This window comes from Coturnix japonica, chromosome 4 (assembly GCF_001577835.2).
Source record: "Coturnix japonica isolate 7356 chromosome 4, Coturnix japonica 2.1, whole genome shotgun sequence".
NCBI classification, from domain to species: domain Eukaryota; kingdom Metazoa; phylum Chordata; class Aves; order Galliformes; family Phasianidae; genus Coturnix; species Coturnix japonica.
Genome location: NC_029519.1, coordinates 8546049 through 8561687, shown reverse-complemented (window position 1 = coordinate 8561687; position 15639 = coordinate 8546049). Strand labels below are relative to the sequence as shown.

The window sequence follows — 15639 nt, the reverse complement described above, 5'->3', positions numbered from 1 at the left end:
GTTTTCTAACAGTTCCAGGATAGCTGTCAGTATGACTGGAACGATGGCTGGAACGGTGATCTTAAGATTGCCATCTCATCAAATAGAAATGTAAATGAAGTAAAGAAGTCCCAAGCGGGGCTCTCTGATGGCACAGCTTTTGAAAAGCACTCTTGGCAGTGGTGCCAGCTGAAACAGCTGCTCTGTCACCCAATTATGTCCACCACCTCCTCCGTGTCAGTTCCATAGCTGGTAAGCAAGGAGCAGAGCTACGGGAGCAGTTTGTGGCCCAGATTGCGGTGGAGCTCCACGCAGAGGCGCGAGGAGCAGGGCGAGTGGCCCAGCTCACAGCTGGCACTGCTGTGTCCTGCCAGGAGGGATTGTCATCAAACTTTGTCTCCAAAATGCAAAGCAGTGTGGTGCGTGAGTCCAGCGCAGGGAATAGAATGACTTGCCTAGCATTTGGCTTAAGTGTTTCTCTTTAAAATAAATGTAATGAGACAGATCCAGTATCCAAGTATCTCAGCTTAGTCACACCACAATATGGAAGCATGTAATCCAACAAATGGGAGGTGTGGACATGCTGGCTGTTGGACGTGCTGGCACTTCCATATCCTTCTCAGCCACGCTGCTTCCAGAATGACCGGAGGCTGCTGTAGTATTTGTATCAAGGAGAAAATTAATGGGACTAGGGAAAATCAAACTTTTATTAGCACAGAGAGCTAACAAAACTGCTTGGGTATTTTATCACTTTTATGGCAAGTTCGTCAGTAACAGTGTAAATGACATTCCTCAAGTTTAAGACTGCTGTGCAGGAGTACGGTCTTGGTTTGAAAATGTGCTGTGCTCCTTGAAAGTGACACTTATCCTCCAGAAACATCCTCAAGGTCAGGTGTGGTTCCAGCAAGCTTTCTGAAAGCGCTGCTTGTTCCTCCTGCAATGGTGCCACGGCTCAGCAGTGCCTGTCGCTTTGTGGGAGATGTCTTCACTCACTATTATTCACTTATAGGTAATGAAGGCAGAACTATATTAAGTCACTTACTTCATATATCCAAATGTCAATTTAAGGGTGATGGCATAACGTTAAATCAAATTTTGAAAGTGGAGCAGTTTGCTCATTTGTTATTAATATTGCCTGACACGTCTGATCATAAAACTCTCTTTCCAGGTGCTCTGAACTCTTAAAATATTAATATTTCAGCACTGCTTTTGTCTTGATATTACAGTTCTCTTGGAAAGCTTCTGCCAAAAAGAGCTTGTAATTATAGACATTGTGAGATCATGGGAGAGCCTGTTGCTTTGTCCACAATTTTTCTTGGGGGGGAGAGAATCTGGGATTGTGGAGCCTGCAATGAGGTCATGGGGGATGTGGCTGAGGAGTGAGCCCAGTGAGGTGCAGGAGGCTGAGACAGGCAGAGGAGCTGGGCCCAGCCATGGTTGGGCCACCCAAAGCCTACGGTGATGTTGGCGTTTTGGTCAGTCAGTATCTGGGGAGCAGCCGCTCAGACATCTCATCCCACTCTGATTCTCAGTTGTGGAATTCAAGTAGTGGAGTTCTGCCTCTATTTGCATCTGAAACATCCATCTGTATCTCTGTGAATGTTATTATAATGACACAGGGGAAAGTTACCCAGGAAGCAACATTTAAACATATTATACTTGCACAGTCAAGCATTTAAAGGTCATATAATACCAGAACTGAATATTTTTCAAAGAAGATTCTTAATTTGCTTTTATGCCTGTTTGAGCATTCATGCAGTGTGCTGCAATTTTTAATGTAGGTTTTGTCTACAATTTTATGATGTAAGTACTGTTATAGGTCAGGCTTGTTACAAGTATGCTTTTAAAGATGTGAAATGTATGAGATCCTCACGTTTTTAGATGGACATTAAAGTGCAGGTCTAAAGTATTCCAAGGTTGGTGTTTTAAGGTGTTTTAAGGTGTTTTCAAATGTGTTCCATCTCTCTCTGAACTGGGGGACACAAGGATCCTTTTCCCAGGCACTTTAAACAATGGTTTCTTCCTTACAGGGCTTAAGAACGAGCAGCTGGTGCTTGAGCAGGAGCTTAGTGTGAATGTGTTCCTGAGGATTATGCCCTTCCTTTATTTGGACTGAATAATTCTTACAAAGCTTTTAATGTCACTGATAAAAAATACCCACCTGATGATCTTCATTGTTAGAAGTTATAAAAGGATTGGAAAAGATCCATTCTGACAAAGCCGATGTAATAAATCAAAGGTGTTTTAAATCAAAATTACCCATGAATTGATGCATGTATTCAATATGATTTCATTTAGCAAAATGCATGTTTTCCCCACCTATGTTCTCCATTCGCCATCCAGTCAGTGCCTTCCAGAACTTTCTAGTCAGATGCTAAAAGTTGCTTTATGTAGGAAAAAACGATTGATTCCAGAATCCTTTTTTCTTCCTATACCTACTATTGCTCAGTCCCAGCTGTTAGAGATGCACTTAGGAACTGGCGCTGGCAGATCTTCATGTGTAAACTTAAAGCTTGCGATGGGAGCAGAAGTCAGTGATGCCTTGCCCTGTTAATTAGGCTAATTAGGTAGCTTTCAGCACAGAAATGAGTGGTTCTTTTCTTGCTAGCAGTGAATAGCTAATGTTCTGGACTTCCAAGTAATTTTGTTTGGGAAGAGAAGTCTTTAATGGAACCAGGTGGGCTGTCTTTAGTGCAGTCCAGGTTGTTTGAAACACAAGAGGACACTTGCATAAGCAGCTGAAACGAAAGGATGTGGATTTTTTTCTCCCTATGGCTTTAAACTTGCTTCAGCAGTCCCTCTCTCTATGCTTTTTCTCAAAGCAGACGCTGTTTCTGGCCTTCTACCTTTTATGCTCCTTTCTTTGCAGTGTTTGTCCTTCTCTTCCCCTTGTCACCCAGGGACAGCTCCACTACAGTCAGTTTTCTTTTGAATTATGATGTGGCCCTGGTGGCTCCCAGCTCTGCTGCTGCTTTGAAATGTGCTGCTGCAGGCTGGCCACGCTATGGAAGGTGCCCGCCTTCCCAAACCAGCATTTACCTGGACTGGAGGGCACAGAAGCTTTAATGGATTTTTCCTAATATCTAGTACAGCAGTTAGTATTTTAACATGGAATTGCTTGGATTTGCTGATGGTTTTACAGTTTTTTTTCAACAAGTCACTATTCTGTCATGACAGATGTGATTGCTGTTTAGCTTTTATTAGCCTGCTGAGATACATTCATAGGAATATTAATTTGCTCTTTCCACAGTAAAGCCAAACCAGGCTGCAATCCTGAAAATACTAAAATCGCACCATTGACTTCCAGGTTTTGTCCTTTCTATACTCATTCCACAATCATTAACATCCGTACTTCACAGCTACTGTGGTATAGAAACATCTCTGCAAATGTGACTTCACATTTCTGCTATGTGCTTTTAAATATTCTCTCAGATCCTTATTCAAACTGTTCCTAATTCCTGGGCAAAACTGACTGCAATTGCTCTTCCTAGCCTCCTTGCATCAGTACCAAACCAAAGTCACTGAGCTGTTTTCATTCTCTTTCATCCTAGGCTCTAAAAGCAGAATGAATAACCTTGTGTTTTTATACCAGAACATATCGTATAGTGTACCTTGTGCTGTCAGAAGACTCAGCTCAAGAGAGCAGTAGTGTACTGACAGGCTGAACTGGAAAGGAACTTTCCTATTTGTCTTTCCCATAAACCCTCCATTTTAGAGGCAGGTTTTTGTTGTGCCAGCCAGCTGCCTTGTATTTTTCTCTGGGAATAGTCATGTAGCATGAACAAAGCCATTGTTTGGTTAGGAATAGTTAGGACAGATTAGAAAAACAGTATAACTTACAGTACGTTGCAAAAATTCATCAGCATATATAGAAAAGGAGAGGAGAATAAATATAATTTATGGAGACATTTATGAAAAAAATAGAAATCACACACCTTTGACTTAGCAATTAATGTTCCTTTTGCGATGGATCATACTTGACTGAGTTACTTTTACCTCATTTCTCCCCTGTGAGAGCTGCCCTGTCTCCATAATTTGATTTTTATATAGAAGGCAACAAGTTGTGCTTTTCTTTTACACATTTTTCCCTCAATATTCCTAGTGCCAGAGAGAAAGGGACAGATCCTTACATAACACACAAACTATGTTTATGGATTTAATGTAAAACAAACCCAATATTTGCTGACATCAATGCGAAGATTCATTTTAATCTCAGTGGGCCTTATTCCCCATAACATGTATTTTGTTTGTAACATTGGCTTGGAGTTAATACCTAAATCTGATTTCAGCTAGGTCACTGCAGAATTTTTTTATTACACACTGTTTTGCTTTGTCTTAACAATTCCTTTCTTAATAACTGTGCAGATCAGGAAAAAAAAACACCATAAAACCAACTGACTTTTCTTTCTCCAACCCTTTCTCTGACCTTTTCCCTCTTCTCTCTCTTTATGTTCCCTTGATTTAGTCACTCTTACTTGCCTTATTTTCAGGATCATGCTTTGCAGTGAAAGATCTTGGTTTTCATCTATTCTTTGTATCCACAGATAAAGTTTCCTAGTCCATGTGAATGAAATAAGTTGTCTTTTACCTAAAATTGGAAAGAGACAATGTAGCACATTTCATAGATGTTGGATCTCAGCTTTACATTAAGACATGCATGCATAAACTATTTTCCTTGAATTATTTTATTGTATTATAAAGGCTATATTGGTTATTTACAAACTCTACCCCCCAAAATGTAGGAGTATGCAAGCTTCCGTGTTTCCTGCAAACACTGACACTGATACTGTGTGGCTTGGGAATAGTGGTTTAATTTTATTTACCTATATGCAGAACAGGGTTAATGCCCTCTAACAGCTTCATGGCTATGAACATTAACTAATGTAAGTCTTATTTGTAAACAGAAATTATATTGACAAAATTGCAGAAAGAGCACTAATGAGGCCTAAGTGGCTTGAGGAAGTAAATACTCTGTTTGGCTTTGGTGAGTCAAAGTGATCTCATTTTATACTCTTTCTAATTGCATCTTTGATATTTTCCTGCTCAAGATAATTACAAGCATGAGAATAAGGCCTGGAACTACTGTCAGCTGAATTCATGCTTTGCAAGACCTTATATAAGAAAACTTTTACATCAGAAGAAAAGGAGCAATAGGATACAATACTTGGTTCCTAGGTAGATAGAGAGTGACGGACAGATACTTCTTTGTGTGTGTGTCTATTAGATGCTGTCATGCTATGAGACAGCCTGGGTTTTTAATGATGTCTTTCTGTACTCTGTTGTCAACTGGCATACTGTTTGCACCAGTAAGTTAACGCCTTCTAAAGATGCCCCAGGGAGCTATTGCAGAGCAGAATGCATAACACAAATTTCATATTTTGCTCTTCTGTCATACATTGTCTCTGGCATAAAGGCACATTTAATACATCTGGCTATACACTTTTCATAGGATGCCACATTCATCTGGTACTTTTTAGATCTTTCTGACTACAACAAAGCTCATTTGTAGCCATGATATTAATGTCCTAAATTAATTTGTTTCACTTTTGTTCAAAATAGTTTTATTTTTGATAGTCTTTTCAGTGACTTTTTCTGACAAGTTTGTTCATAGAAATGTATTTGCTGCTGGTGAACACTTGCCTAAACCGTGGGGATTTACTCTGAATATTTCTGAGAATTATTTAGAAGCAAGCCAACTGAAATGTGCAGTGGCTCTGAATTTCCAGTGTTAAAAAATGCATGCACGACTTGCAGTGACCAGTTTTCAACCAATCCAGATTGAAACCTACTCACATAAAATCATTCATTAAATCATTTAAACCCAGGAACAGATGCAGAGAAGAGGTCTCCTGTTTGCACACACTTCCAGAGCAGATGAAAGGCTTGGGCGTTTGTTATAAACAAGGTTATAATGCTATGATAAAACCACCCCTTTCTCCTTTCAAAGAGAGCTGAATATTCTTTCTCGTGACTACTGGATAAAGATCCCATGTAGAACCTAAAAGTCCTTAAATATGTGTAGCCAGTCTCATCATGATTTTCCAAGGAGTTTTTTTATGGTTGTTACCTGAGATACCCTGTCTCCAAGACAATGGTCTCATAGCTAAAATTGAGCTTTTTGTTGACTTAATTACTTGTTTATATGTTGGTTCTAATCTCAGCAGCGCTAAGAAAATGTCAGGCAGCTTTACTCGTAATAATAGATACAATTAACTTGAACCCTATTATTTTCAGCATTATTCCAATCTTTCCAATATTAAGCAATAGAAAGGGAGATGACTTAACAGTCTTCCCTCTGCACTTCACAAGTGTCATTGTACACAATTTTCCTTCTTGTGGAGAATAGCTTAATCTGTCTCTTGCTTCCCATTCTGTCGATATTTTTTCATTTCTTCACGCAGATTATTTGTATTAGCATTCTGTTACTATTTGAGCACTTGCATTTCTTAGCAAGAAACAGTTGACAAAAGATATACTAAATGAATGCACTTTTCATGCAAAAACACTGCACTGGTTCCTGGATATCCATACGTCTTAGGGATTTTGAGCTTATCTGATTCACTGGAAGACAAACACTAGAGATTAAACCCTGCCTACAAAACTCTACCTACCTCCAAAAATTCTACTTCTAATTACATCTGCTTTGTAGGTCTCCAAGATTTTTCAAAGAGAATAGCAGGTTTCTAGCAAATATAGCACGAGGACTGCTCTGAAAGTAATGCCTGCTATTTATTTCAATGGAAAAAGAAGATGGAAATTGATATGTACACTTCTAAATAGAGTTCTTGAGGGAATTCTACATAACCTTGTTTAACTTTCAATAGTAGAAAGTCTTGTTGTTCTAACTTGTGTGTTTCTGAAATAGATTTTGAGGAATGGAAGATTCGTGAACTCAGGTTATTGATTGGTCCCTTTTCTAGTTTCAGAGAGCAGATTGACAGCAGCCTAGTCTGTTCTTATTATATCAAGTTTCAGCATGAAGTGGAGTAATTCTGTGTGCATGGGCAGAAAATGCATACCTGAACTTGATTCTGGCTGTAACAATAACAGATATATGTTACTGTGGTTCAGAAAGTTGGATAGTTAGACTTGAAAACAATATAGAACTGGCTCTTTTAATAATGGTTTACAAAGCTTGGTGAACTCTTTCTTATTTCAGAGATAATACCATAGGAAGAGATGTACAGGAGGCATCCCAAGAAGAATTTAGTTCCAATCATAAGCTAAACATATACTTAGGTCTCCACAACATCATAAGAAAAATGTTTTCCATGATGTCATTCTGTGCTTCTTTGTCCTTCCCCTTATCTCCCTAATAAATAACATGAAGACTTTAAATTAGTGTTAAAATGGTTAAGGGTTTTGAAAATAGTGTCAGTAGTACAAATTTTGGTTCTTAGTACTATGAAGTGTGTTACTATGTAAGTTAAGCTATATTTATTTTTATTTTCCTTAATAGATCTAAACAAGGATTTGTATTCTACAGAAATCTCTGTACTTATACATTGTAGAATTATTGCTTGTCTGAATGTGAATTGTTGGCTTTTTTTTTTATTTTAAAAGGCCTTGATGATTGCCTCCAACAATACATAAAAAATTTTGAAAGAGAAAAGATCAATGGTGAACAGCTGTTACACATCACTCATCAAGAGCTTGAGGAACTGGGAGTTACTCGCATTGGCCACCAAGAACTGATACTGGAAGCAGTAGATCTGCTATGTGCGTTGGTAAGTAATTTTCTGCATCACTCATCTTAATGATGTGGGTTTAGAAGTTTCCAAGCCAAAATTAGAATAATGCAGACTATATTCTCTTGCTATATGCTTGTATAGAAACACTGGCTTTGGCAGATTAAAGGATAGGCTTCTTACAGCTGTGAAGAAACTATAAGTATCCATATAATTCTGTGATTTTATGGTCATGTATGATGGTCTATTATTTCTCTTCCTCCAACTTATTAGGTCCTGCATTCAAATGCTGTTGACTATTACTACTGGCATCCATATGGTTCTGTAATTATACGCCATATGCCCCTGCATTCCACAGACATTTGCCACACTACACTAAACCAAGTACACTTGAATGTTTTAACTATGCCAGCATTCAGAAAGATTGTACTCAGGAACAAGAAGGTAATGTTTATTAGACTGGAAGATTGTTTAAAACGAGATTTAAGACAAGATTGGGATGATAAAATTGACTGTATGCAAGGAACTGGCATTTATGTTGATTTAAAGCTTCCTTAGTAACCTGCAAGCATCCAAATTTTGAAGAAACCTCTTTTTTTTCATATAACAGGTTATTATTTCTGTATGTAAATTATAAGGGACAGTTCCAGAATTTTACCTCTTTATCATGAGTTCTGCTTTTACACTAAGTCACTTATCTTGTGGAATTTTGATAACATAAATTGTCTCCAACAGAGCAACTTGCACTAAGCAATGAAAGAGAAAACAATTGCATCAAAATGCACTTGATGTTGTAGAAGAAAAAAGCAATATGAAGTACCTTTTATTCTACACATGCTTATAGCGAGTACTCTTAATTATCAAATACACTTCAGGTAACTTGACATCTACTTCTACAAATTAAGCAACTTCTATGTCAAAATATGTGGAAATAATAAATAAAACTATGTTAAAAGCAGAAAAATGCTTCTGACCTTGATGCAGGCATACCTGTAAACTGGTGTACAATGCATAACCCACTAAATCTTATGATTTCTGAATTATTTAAATTTAAACTCAGATGTTTTTCAACTAAATAATTGCCTTCACATAAAAGGGACCTAAATATCTCCCAGTGTTACGGTATTTTATCTAAAGAACATTACAGTGCTGTTGCCTGATAGCAGTAAGACATAGAAGACCCAGGAAATTTCCTCTGGAAAAGAAAACTTCAGTCAAGTGTGCCCATTAGGAGGACCCTCACTGCTTTATTTTCTTTTTCTTTTCTCTCTCTCAATATTTTCTTTTCTTTTCTTTTCTTTTCTTTTCTTTTCTTTTCTTTTCTTTTCTTTTCTTTTCTTTTCTTTTCTTTTCTTTTCTTTTCTTTTCTTTTCTTTTCTTTCTTTTCTTTTCTTTTCTTTCTTTTCTTTTCTTTCTTCCTGCCTCCTCTCCTCTCCTCTCCTCTCCTCTCTCTCTCCTCTCTCCTCTCCCTCCTCTCCCTCGTCCTCTCCTCTCTTTCCTCTCTGTCCTGCTCCTCTCCTCTCCTCTCCCTCCTCGTCTTCCTCTCCTCTCCTCTCCTCTCCTACCTCCTCCCTCTTCCTCTCTCCTCTCGCTCGTCCTCGTCTCTCCTCTCCTCTCTCCTCCTCTGCTCTCTCTCCTCTCGCTCTTCTCTACTCGTCCTCTTCTCTCCTCTCCCTCTCCTCTCCTCTCCTCTCTTCTCGGTTCTCGTCCTCTTCTCTCTTTTTTTTCTTTTCCTTTTCAAAAAGAAACTTACCTCCTAAATGCTGGCCCCACTGCAGGTCAACAGTGCAGCTCTCCTCTTACTGCACTTTCCCATGACACTGTTATTTTTCCTTTTAAAGCAGGATTTTCCAGCTCCTGGTATCTTTTATTTAGCCTCCTGTCTTTAAGCCCTTATCCTTCCTTCCATCCTTAAACTTTCTAAAACTCCTACTTTAAAAGTACATTTTAATTCATCTTCTAAATTTTTATCTTCCAACCCATTCCATGTGCTTTCTGCTGAGTGAACCTTTGCTGCCTGCGGCTCTGCTCTTGGGGGTATTTTCTTGCTTCTGACATTTCTGCCTTGCTTCTATGTACAACATGTTCTTCAGCACTTGCAGCTTCCTACTGAGCAAGGATCACAAGTAAAACTTTGACAAGATTAAGTAATATATCTATTCTCAACCTGTAATAATTGATGTCTTTTTAACTGAAAACCATAATAAAAAAATTATTTTAACTAATGGCAGTGGTTGAATGGTAGGAGATCTGCCTTTACTAACACTGAAATAGTCTAATACTGAAATACTGCTGTAGAGTCCTAAGTTTTGAAACATTAATTTGTTATTGCACCAGAACTGGGCTGCTTGTTTAAGTGAACAGTGAGAACTGTGGGTTGGAGTTAGTTGCTGTAATGGATATTCAGTAGACCAGGCAGACTTAAGAAAAAAATGAGGTAAAACTAAACATGAAAAAGAGGGATCTGTATCTTACTCCTGTCACTAAACAAGAACTAGTATAACTTCATACAAGAAATTCTTTGCATCAGAATGTCTTAAAGACTCCTAATTTTCTGAGTTCTATCATTAGTTAATGGAATGCAGTCTGTGTGCAGCCCCAGCCAGTGAGATGTTAATATTAATGAACTGGGTAGACAGAATATATAAAGTAGCAAGTAAGCGTATTTTTAGATTCATACATATATAAGAATTAAAAAAAATATATATTTTTCAATACTTTTTCTGAAAAAAAATGCAGAGGAAACATCCCTTGAGGCAGCCTGGCCCAGCACACCGTGTGCCGGATGGTGCTGCAGGAGCAGAGCTCGCTTGCTCTGCCCTCAGCACTCAGCACACCCTGAGCTTCCAGCCACACACCGGCAGAGCATCCACCGTGCTACGCACTGCGCACCCCCAACTACAGAGAGATGCGCTCCTGTTCACATCAATACCCATCAGTCCTGCTTTGTGCTCTGTGTATCATCCGCTTGCTGGGCCATGTCAATGAGCATTGATTTTTTTTTTTTCTGTACATGGCATTTGAAATTGATTTCTATTTGGCAATTGGCAGTGTCCAAGTTACGTGACCTATTTCTTACAGGCAGCATTAGTGGGATGGGATGTTCCACTCCATCTTAGCAAGATGGGTTATATAAGGCTTTAAGCAGAAGCGTTTCCAATGTTCTGTAGAAATCTCTCAGGTAAGCTTAGGCTCAGCGATGCATCAGAAGTTCAGCTGCACATTGGCTATGACTTCAGCTGCAGAACAGTTATGTTTTTGCTTCAGGAAACCAGGGGAAATTAGACTGTCTCCTTTCAGGCTCTTGGAACACACCAAAAGTGCACGTTGCAAGGCCCTATTTCCCATATGCACTCCCTTAGGCTCTGGCCATCAGCCCACTGGCTTTTGGCAGGGATGGGCAGCGCCTGTTTGTTGGGGGTTACGCATCAAAGAGCAATGCCCCTGCTTCTGTCTGTGTGATGTGAAGCAACATGCAGCACATACGTAACTAAATACCTGTCAATAACCCAGGCTTCTAAGAGCAAAAGGAAACTAAAAATGGGAGACGCTTCTGTGCTTTTCTTTCCTGTCCTGTCCTATTAATTAGACTCAAATGCAAACCATTGAAAGCAGGGAAGGTTCTGTGGAGGAATCCACTATATGTTTGCCCTTCCTGTGATTTTGTATCCACTGTTCACAAATGAACCTGAATAAAATGATAATCTAATATTATATCTTGGTTAATTGATTTGAACCATAATATTATTTCTGAATAAAATCATTAGAGTTGTTACTAATATACACAATCACAGATAATGTTTTTTCTTCTGAAAGCTCAGTTCAGAGCATTATCTATTTAGGCAATAATTATGAGAGTCCTGTATAGAAAAGATTCTCTGTTGGAAAATGATATGCAGTATGAAAGAAGGTGATATGAGAAATGTAAAAAGGGGAAAATGAAAGTATTTGTTAAACCCAAGCATAACAGAAACATAAGTTTTTATCTTAAAAATCAAATTTGTAAAATTTTAGAATATTCTGATTTTTAAAAGGGTGTAACTGAGGGGCAAAAGGTGAGGATATCCTTCATTATAGGAGAGAAAGAGCTGACGCTTTCTTGGGGTTGCTCAAGGCTGAATTTATGTGCTATGAAAGGAAAAGTCATAGGTGAGCCATACTTTCAGTTTTAATTCTTTGACCATTCTAGAAAGACTTTTTTTGAGTACTGTTTTAATTATGAAGATAATTGGAAACGATAGCTATGGTGAAAAAAAAAAGTATCTTAAACATCAAAATCCTTTATTACCATTGTGGTCAGAAACTGCTTTGCAGTTATTTATTTGAAGTGACCTAAATAACATCTATGGATGAAAACACTCAGGACATTTAGGCTTCATATTGCAATTTTATTAAAGTTGAAATGCTAATCAGGAAATGTAATGGAGGGCTAATCGCACAAAGGCATTGACTGACTGAAATAGTAGCAGGGCCTGGGGAAAATAATTATTTGAGAGATGGTAAAATATATTGGGAAGAAGAGAAAGGAGTGATTTTGGGGTCAGCGTGGCTTGTTTTTCAAATCTATGCATTTAAAATTAATTTAATTAGGACAATTGGAGTCAGTATGTAGTAAAGGTCCCCACAATTAAAACACAAACATCCTGCTAGGACTTTGATGATGACTAGAAGAAAAATGAATGGAAAAGGACAAAAAGCATGTTCAAATATAGATTGTATCTAAAGTAATTGAAGTACAGTTAATTCATAGGCATTCGGCTTGAGAAATTATGTGCTGTGATAGTTTTTAAGGGGAAATAAAGATTAGAAATATTCTTCCTGCATTTACTACAAAGACTAGTAGTCCAAGAATGGCAGCTTTCCTGCTAGAAGGCAAATTACTCACCTGTGCATCAACATGTCTCTAACAAGTTTAATTTGCTAGAATATTTCCAATATTGTTTAAGCTATGTTTGTATGGGGCATAGCTACCAAATAAAAATGGTTGTTGTTTTTCTTTCCCTAACAAATGACCAGGCTCATCATTGACAATATTATAACAATAATTGGTTGGCCAGGCTGAAAGCAGTTTGTAGTCATTCATTGTGAGGTTCGCCATGATGAAACAACACAGTCTTTCACAGCTGTCTCTGTATCTACTGATGAAGTTCTTTCTTCAGTACTAAAATCATACAAGTTTTGCTTAAAATAATGCTACTTTTCAGTGGCTATAGCTATGATTTCTATTTAGATCTTTTTCATCTTTTCTTCTGATTCTTTTTTGCTTTATGAGTATTGGGAGTACTCTGGGAAGAATTTTCATTACTTTGCCTGTTGTGTAATCAAGTTGCATTTTTAACAAGTCATTGGATGTGTCAGATGCTTATTTCCTCAATCTTCCCTTCCCCTTTTCCAAGATTAATATAATTATTCCAGAGTGAATTCTTCATTTTGTATATTGATGCTTAAATAGATGGAAATAAATCATCTTATTTTTGAGATATTCTGCTGAGAGAAATGAAGAGATATTCTATCTCCTTACTGTCCTTAGAGAATACTGACACATGCATTAATTTTGTCTATATGTACACATATATCCAGAAAGCTTTATTAATCTCAGTTTGAAAAGAAATTCCTCTTTTGGCAGCCCAGTGGTAAGCATTATACTGTGCCAGCCTATTGAATTAATACTACTGCGTGGGTTGACTGACTGTTCCACACAACAGAAAGGATGCATCATCTTTTGCTTATTCTAGTTAGCTGTTTCATTCTTTAGGCTTTCAAGTCAAGCAGTTTGGTCAATTTTATGGATTCTATGTTGACTGGTAATTTTTTCCTGATCTTCCAGTGTGTTACCAAATATTGTATTTCTAGAAATCGACTAGGATCAGGACACTGAAGAAAGGGAATTAAGTTTTAAGTATAATTTTTTTCAGTGTCATTTCTATGATTCTATTATACAATTCAGGTCCTGAGTGAATTAAAAATAAGGATCCTTGTAATATTCATATAATCACAGAATCGTAGAAGAAGGGATCTTTAAAGGTCATAGAAACATAGAATGGCCTGTGTTGAAAAGGACCTAGTACTAGACAGATACCTTGTTTTGAGATTTGGCTGTAGGCTGTGTTTAGGGTTTGTTTATTTTTGGTGGGTGCATTAAATTTTGGTCTAATGAAAACTTTTCTGTAGTTGAATGCAGTGAAGCTTTGACAGTGGGAGTCCATCATGCTTCTGCTCTTTATTGGCTGTTGTAAAACATAATTATTGTTTATTGATGCATATCCATGTTAATTTACTGAGCTCAGGTATCCATATGTGCACTGAGGCTTCTGTCAGTGGCTTCAGATAGGCTTTATCTTTCTTGTTTGATTTCTTCACATATGAGAGGAGGAAAATCTGCAGGGGCAAAGAAGGGCTGTTTGAGTTTCGTGTTCTGTTGGCTTGTATGTTATACATACCCAATAGACCCTTACATATATAAAGATATTAAATTATGCTCACTGATGACTGCGAGTAATTGTTACAATAAGAATCACTAGAAATGGTTCTTCTATACTATTTGCAAGATTTTCAAAAGTTCATGCTCCATTTTTGAGGTATACAAGTACAGATCTTGCTGCAATTACATGAAAATGCTCCCGAAACAACATCATTATGTACCAAAGAGTTAAACTCAGTGAATCTATAAGGTCTGTAGTGATTCATGACAGCATCACTTATCTTCTAATCTTCATTGCAAACACAGAAATAATATTTTTAACTAGGTTGTATTGAGGGAAATATGCAGTTTCTCTAAAATCAAGACTTTCAGCATAGAAGGCCTTCATGCTTTCTTTCAGAAACCTGTATGTGTTTTGTGAATTACATTGTAATTGTATAACATTGTCTACTATTTCATTGAACATTTTAAGAAATAAATCTATTATCCTGCTGAAATTACCAGCTTAAACTTCAATTATTGAAGTACTAGTTTGCCTGTATTGCAGTAGTTTCTGCTGGTGGTCAAAAGCTTAAAGCTGGAATTTGCAGTACACTGACTGGATCCAGCTAATGAAATATCGATTCAGACTCAGGTAATTACATTAAATAGTAGAAGGAAAGTATATTAAGTTTAGGGGGTACGAGATAATTTTTTGGAGCATGAAGGGAGAACAACAAACTGTTGCATGAAGACACAAGCTTTTTCTCCTTAACTGAAAAAAATCCGCAAATATATATATGTATTTTATAAATAAATTAAAATCTCAGTGAAGTATTTCAAGTTTTAAACACCAAATAAATTCTTGTCTTTGCAATGGCCCATGTGAAGTACGCTCTTAATTTTTAGTCTTGTAATGAAAAAAAATAACACTACTATTTATGTGGACTTTTAAATAATTGTTTAAAACCAGTATTAGGAACTTTAGAAAATGGATTTTTTATTTCTAAGATTGTGTCTTTCCTCATGGGGAAGGATCAGTTTTTATTTATTGCTTATGTATCTCAATAGTAAAATTTTCTTTCCCTTGCAGAAAGCAATAATTTATTTTCTTCTTCAGGATGCTGATTTGCAAGCCATACTGATTCAATGCATGTTGTGTTGCACAAGTAGCAATGTACCACAGAAATTCTCAGTGGGAAGGAGATGCAGGGAGTGTAATGCTCAGTTCTGACATTGTATTTCCAAAAAGCAATCCTATCAATCATTATTTGAACTTTGAATGTTTCACTGCTGTTCACAATCCTAATTATGTGCCACATAGTGCATCACTTATCCTCTGCAATCTTGCACTCATAATTCATTTCAAGAGGTAGTTTAAAAAGGTTAAAATAAAACTTTGTATTATTGGACATTTGGTTCTTCCACAAAATTATGATTATTATGAGTAAATAACAAAGATTTATTGGTCACAAGATTTTAGTAAAATATAATAAAGGTTTATGATTATTGAACAGTGTGCTCCACATCTGTGGCTTCATTAGGTTTTGTTGAGAGGGGCAGAGAAACGAT

The 15639-nt window shown here is 37.2% G+C and overlaps 1 protein-coding gene across 1 annotated transcript in view; it reads left to right on the top strand.

Annotated features, from left to right (window-relative positions):
• LOC107312666 (connector enhancer of kinase suppressor of ras 2-like) overlaps positions 1–15639 on the top strand; it is a 177997-nt gene that overhangs the window by 55217 nt on the left and 107141 nt on the right. Inside the window, exon 2 of the mRNA XM_032444201.1 lies at positions 7543–7706. Within this exon, the coding sequence (XP_032300092.1) occupies positions 7543–7706 (164 nt within the window). The remainder of the gene's footprint in view (positions 1–7542; positions 7707–15639) is intronic.